Genomic DNA, 5,614 nt, shown 5'->3' on the forward strand with positions numbered 1-5,614 from the left:
GTGGTTTACCTGTGTTTGAAGAAGTGAGCAGGAGTAGAAATGCAATTGCAATCAAAGAGAGAGAAAGTCTAACTTATATTAATATTTCTTCAGCCTAATAGCTGTCAAATACACATTTCTGCATGCTTGCAGTCTGCTTTAATTTGTTTCTGTCAAATGAAGAGCAAATATTTTGTCACGACTGTGCTGTACTTTTTTTTTTTTTCAATAAAAACCCCCAAGTACCACAACAGTGAAGGTTACAGAGGTGGCTATTTTTAGAAAGTTTGCTCTTCCCACACTTAATCGAGGCCATCATACTTTACTTGCTTTCCTCCAACTGTTACTAAAGCCATCCATAGCCTTCAAAATCCAAGCATGATGAAGTGGAAATGCCTGTGCAGGAAAGCTCCCCGATGCGATTGAGTCTCGATGACAGGCTTAATCCCAAGCTCAGCGGAAGCTCAGTTGCGCTCCTTTTTGTCCCTGAGGTAGTTGAAGAGGGCATCGAGCCCCCCCTCGACGACCTCGGGCAGGGGCCGGGACAGGGGGTTGTGGGCGATGTGGAGCCCTTTGTCCATGGGGTTCCAGGCAATGCGGCGCAGCCGGCGCAGCAGGTACAGGTCATCCGGCAGCGTCTGTATGGCGTTGTAGTCGGCGTTCAGTAACTCCAGAGTGCTGATGTAGCACAGGGACCGTGGCAGACTGCGTATGTTGTTGTTTTCCACGATAAAGATTTGCAGATTGACCAGATACTGGATGCTCTCTGCGATGTTTTCCAGCTTGTTGGACCCTAGGTGCAAGAAGTCTAAGCTTCTCAGGGCGAAAATGCAGAGGGGAATTTGCACAAAGCGGTTGTTACTGAGGTTCAGTTTCCTCAAATTTGTCAGGTCAGTGAAGCTCAAAGGCAGTTGTGAGATGCAGTTGTGTGAGAGGCTCAGAACCTCCAGCTTTCTGCACAAGCTGAGCTCTGCTGGCACTTCTTTCAGGCAATTCATATTGACAAACAAGACCTTCAGGTTCCTCAGCAGCCCGATCTCCTTAGGTAGGCACTTGAGGCAGTTGCCACCCAAGTTCAGCACTACCAGCCTGTCCAGCTTCCCCAGCGAAGGAGGAATCACCACCAGCTGGTTGCGTGAGAGGTTCAGCTTCTGCACCTCATGCAGTCCCCACAAGAAGTCAGGCGTGGTGGTCATCCCTTTCATGATGAGGCTCAGGCTGACATAACGCAATCCCCGCTTCAGCAGCGACTTGGGCTCTCTCCCTGCCAGAAGGGCGTCTTCCCATGCAGGCAGCTTCGGGCCTTTCCTAAGGAAAACCATGCTCCTTCGCTCCTCGTTCTTCGAGTGCTCACTTCCCATAACACTCTGCTTCACTCCTGAGAGAACTGAGGTTTTATTCCCTTGCAATATGCAAATGCCAACAGAGGATGACAGACTGCAGGAGGTGGGAAAGTCAAAGCAAGGAGACAGGGAGGAGCCTGTGAAGTGCATCTCAGTCCACCGGAACAGTTTCCATAGCTGCTGAGGGAAAGTTTCACTTTTGTGGGCTTATGCTGATCTTGGTGCACAGTCTGTAATGAAACACTTGCTCCTGACTTGTGAGCAAACCTGTTCAATTCAAGCTGAATGCCACTAGACAGCTGTCACTGTCATTTGGCCTGGGCTTTATTGGACAGACATGTATCTTCACTGCAAAAAGGTCACAAGGATGCTGTATATAACTTCACCATGTCAGCTTTCTTGGCTATCTGGTACATACCATGACTGCAGGACAATTAGCAAGAGTGATTTCAAAAAAACCCAAACAAGCAAGCTAAAGAAGGAAACAAGCAATGAAGCCATCGTTTCAGCTCAGATTTAAAGGATGTTTTCATAATCACTTTTATTTTGGTTCCTGATTTCTCTGAAGTAGTTACCAGTCTACCAGAACATTTAGCATGCTGAAAAAACACTGATAAAGCCTTTTTATGTCAGTCCTTGTTTTCTGCTAAGTTAAACAAAAATAGTGTCCACAAAAAGTTTTAGCTTTCATATGTCCTTTGCGGTCAGGATCGGCCTCTTTCTTTCCAGAAAGGGTGCCAAATTCACTGCAGCAGTGACATTTTGCCCAGTAGTATCTGTGCCCACTTGGATGATTTCTTGCTACCTACAGCACCAAGTGTGAGCAGTCATACCACACAGTTCTAACCAAATTACTCTGTCCTGAGTGTCCTGTGCTACTTTCACATCTCTCAATCAGATTTTTGGGGTCTGATCCTTTCGTACTCTTGAAAATGGAGCCTCTTAATGTCCCTTTCCTTGTGAACTTTCAGGTCTTCCTGGGCTATTCTGGGGTACAGGGGGACTAGCACTCAATTATCTTGAACTATAAATGACATTTAGATCCAATATAGACGGGCTGGTGGAAGAGGAAAGGAGCAGTGCGGTATAATAATACACAACAACAGCTGAAGTGAGCTCTTCTGGTGGAAGGAAGTTGTATTGCTACAGGAATATGTATGTGCTAAGTTTAAACTCAAAGGGACCATAAAAAGGATCTGCAAAAACTTCAGGTGTCATCCAAACTAGGTGAAAATTGCAACAAATAGTGCAAGGCTTTCAGGGCTTTTCCTCTCCATTGAATCCATGGTGATGAAGATGTGTTGCTGCCTTCTGAGAGATTTGGTGATGAATGTACCCTCCCTTACCATCTCATTTCAGAGATCCTCACCTTAAAAACTTGTGTTAGCACCAATGCTAAAGGATTATGCAGAAAACTGCAGCTGGAAGTCAAGGTACTCCAGAAACCACTTTGGAGTCAATCCTACAGCCCCTTCTTACTGCCAAGCACCACGCAGTCTCCTTTGAGCTTTGGTCCTTCACAGAGCTGCATCCCCTTGGGAGGAGAGGGAAGAGAAGGGGCATTTCTGCAGTTGTGTCTAACGAGTGGGGTCCTGCACCAGTCAGGACCACAGCAGGCAGTGTGAGATGGTGGGAGCTGAGTGAGCCATGCAATTAAAACCTGTGTTTGAACAGGGCTGAGTGGCATAAAACCAGCTGGTGCTGAGGCTGAAATATTGCATTCTCTGGAGTGCCTGGGTGAGCCTGAAAAAGGCTGAGGGCAGTTGTATCTGGTTAGAGTGAGTTGACAGCTTGTGAGTCATAGCTCCCCTCCTCCAAGCACTTTTTGCCAGTATTTGCAGTTTACATACTGCAAATACTGGCAATGTTTTACTAATTGCCATCGCAGCCATACTGACTCAGTGTTCTTGTTAACCATCATCCCACATGCTGCCCAGAGTGCCAGAGATAACCCTGATACTGCAGGCAGAGGAGATGCTCAGGGGAAAGAGGAAACACAGTGGCTTGGGCAAGACTGGGCCTTGCATGATGGGGCCCTAAAATGTGGCTCTTCATCCCAGACGGGTGGAGAAGTGAAAGCATGAGCCCGTCATGAGCTCTGCCTTTGGGGTTAAAAATGCACTTATTATCAGAGAGCATCCATGGATTTGAACATGGCATTTTGTTTCTGCAGTGGCAAATGCAAAGGGAAGAAAAAGACTTTTGAGATAGCATTGGTAAGATTAATCATTTCTCTTCTTTTTGTCTCAGTTCTGAAATGAAGAATCTGCTGCAGAGAATCTGCCAGAGACTGGCTTTGCTCCCTGTGGCTGGGCTCTCACCTGTGACCACAGCCCCATGGTCACTTCAGAGCTCTTTCTTCTGCTGCTCACTTTTAGTAACGCATGAAAACAAAACAAAAGGAAGCACAGTCTCTTTGTAGCTACTGCCTCCCCCATGGCTGGCCAGATATTTTTGGATGAGAACATTGTCCCCATCTCCAAAACACACTGGAGTTTACTGCCTGGGGACTTGGCAGTGCCAGCTGTGGCTTCTCACCACAGAAATCCTCATTTCCTAACAGCGTGACTCAGCCAAAGTGCTCTGTATCCTTCCCTGGCTTTGCATCACACTGTCCATTTGAAACCAGGCCTGTGATACAGCCCAGCAGAGCCTGGGCTGGGCTGTTTCTGGAAAGCTTCACCTGGGGATCTCTATCAAAGAAAAATGCTTGTTCTGCTTCAGCCTCACAGCATCTCCTGCTGTATCTCCACTGCCTGCCAGACATCAAGCAGCAGCAAATGGGATTTTAAAAAGAAATTCCACAATTCCACATCTGCAGCTCTCATTGTCCAGTTCCCTTCCTGCCTCTGTGAGCATCATAACCACCGTCTAAAACAAAAAAAAAATAAAAGACAAACCATTTCCTATTCTTTGTTTTCCAACAGAAAAACAGGCTATTGAGTATGCTTGCTGTTGTGGAGACTGGAAACTCTGAGTTAACCAAAATAAATTTTTCTTTAAATTGCAATAATAAAACCACAGTGGCCTCATCTGGACATCTCAGGAACTAAAATTTTGCACAGAAAATAGTCCCTTGTCTCTTGGTGTCATGGAGTGGCTTTGTTAAAACACTTTTCAGTTCCCTTTTCTCTGTATTGCCTGCTGCCCTGCCCTGGCCCTTGCTGTGCTGCATTGTGAGGATGGATCCATTATTTTGGAATGCTCTTAAGCAGCACTGACCTGTGTCCACACAGACTGGCAGAAAGCAGAAACTAATTTCATGCATGCAAGTTTGGAAGCCCAAATTGGTGGGCTTTACATGACACAGTGTACTTGATAATCACTTTGTAGATTAAACAAAAATGTTAGTGTTCAAGGGAAAAAAATAACCCAAAGCTTGTTGAAGAACTTTGCAGTCTAACTAGTATAATAAAAGAAACTGCATTATTAGCAATTATAAAAAACTGGTAAGCTGACAAAAATGACAAGCTATATTTTCTGACATTCTTTGACAATGCAAATTATTAGATTTTTTTTTGTTAAGAAATCAGGATTGTCAGCCATAAAAAAATCTGAAGATGAGTTCACAAAAGACCTGGAATTTTAAAGTCTATTATCTATGGAATCTTTTATTTGTCTTCAAGTTTTGAGTCTGTAGAACACGCTTGGGATACATTTTCTAGCTTGTTTTTCTGCATCTGGGCAGGACTTGCCATAAAATCAATTGCATTGGTTTTTAAGTAAAGGTTGAGATCATCATATAACTATTTTTCCATAGGATTTGAGCTTGTAATGAAATATCTGCTTTTAATAAAACCATAGGTATTTTGACACACTGTGTTTAAATTTTTTTTTGTTGAAAAACTGATCCTGTCATTGTCTTTTAAATTGTTGAGATTACAACAGCTATCTATAGTTTCATTATCATATATGTTTAAGTTCATAATTTATTTTGAAGCAAGTTTTATGTTTTCTATGGAGCCAAAACCTTATATAGTCGCTCTGTCTCAGTATTTTTACAAATACATTAATATAAGAAGAAATCCTTTAAATCTTTAAGCATAGCCATTTCTAATATTCTGGGAAATTCAACCCACACTCTTTTGGAAGAAATTTTCATTCAATTAATTATCTAGGTCTTAATAAACACCTGTTTAAATGAGGATGAAGAAACTACCTAATACTTCCTGTGACAGGAAGGATGATTAGGCTAAAAAGGGTTAACTCATTTCAAGTTCAGCAGAAAACAAGCAATGCATTACAAATACAGCTGCAGCTAGTGAACCATCTTCTTTTTTGTTATTTCTTTC

At 43.5% G+C, this 5,614-nt stretch overlaps 1 protein-coding gene across 1 annotated transcript; it reads right to left on the reverse strand.

Annotated features, from left to right (window-relative positions):
• Positions 1-443: 443 nt before the first annotated feature.
• LRRC30 (leucine rich repeat containing 30) lies at positions 444-1,472 on the reverse strand. Its single transcript, XM_009102167.4, has one exon. The coding sequence runs from the start codon at positions 1,470-1,472 to the stop codon at positions 444-446; it is 1,029 nt and encodes a 342-aa protein (XP_009100415.1).
• Between the last annotated feature and the right edge of the window lie 4,142 nt (positions 1,473-5,614).

This window comes from Serinus canaria, chromosome 2, assembly GCF_022539315.1.
Source record: "Serinus canaria isolate serCan28SL12 chromosome 2, serCan2020, whole genome shotgun sequence".
Taxonomy (NCBI): domain Eukaryota; kingdom Metazoa; phylum Chordata; class Aves; order Passeriformes; family Fringillidae; genus Serinus; species Serinus canaria.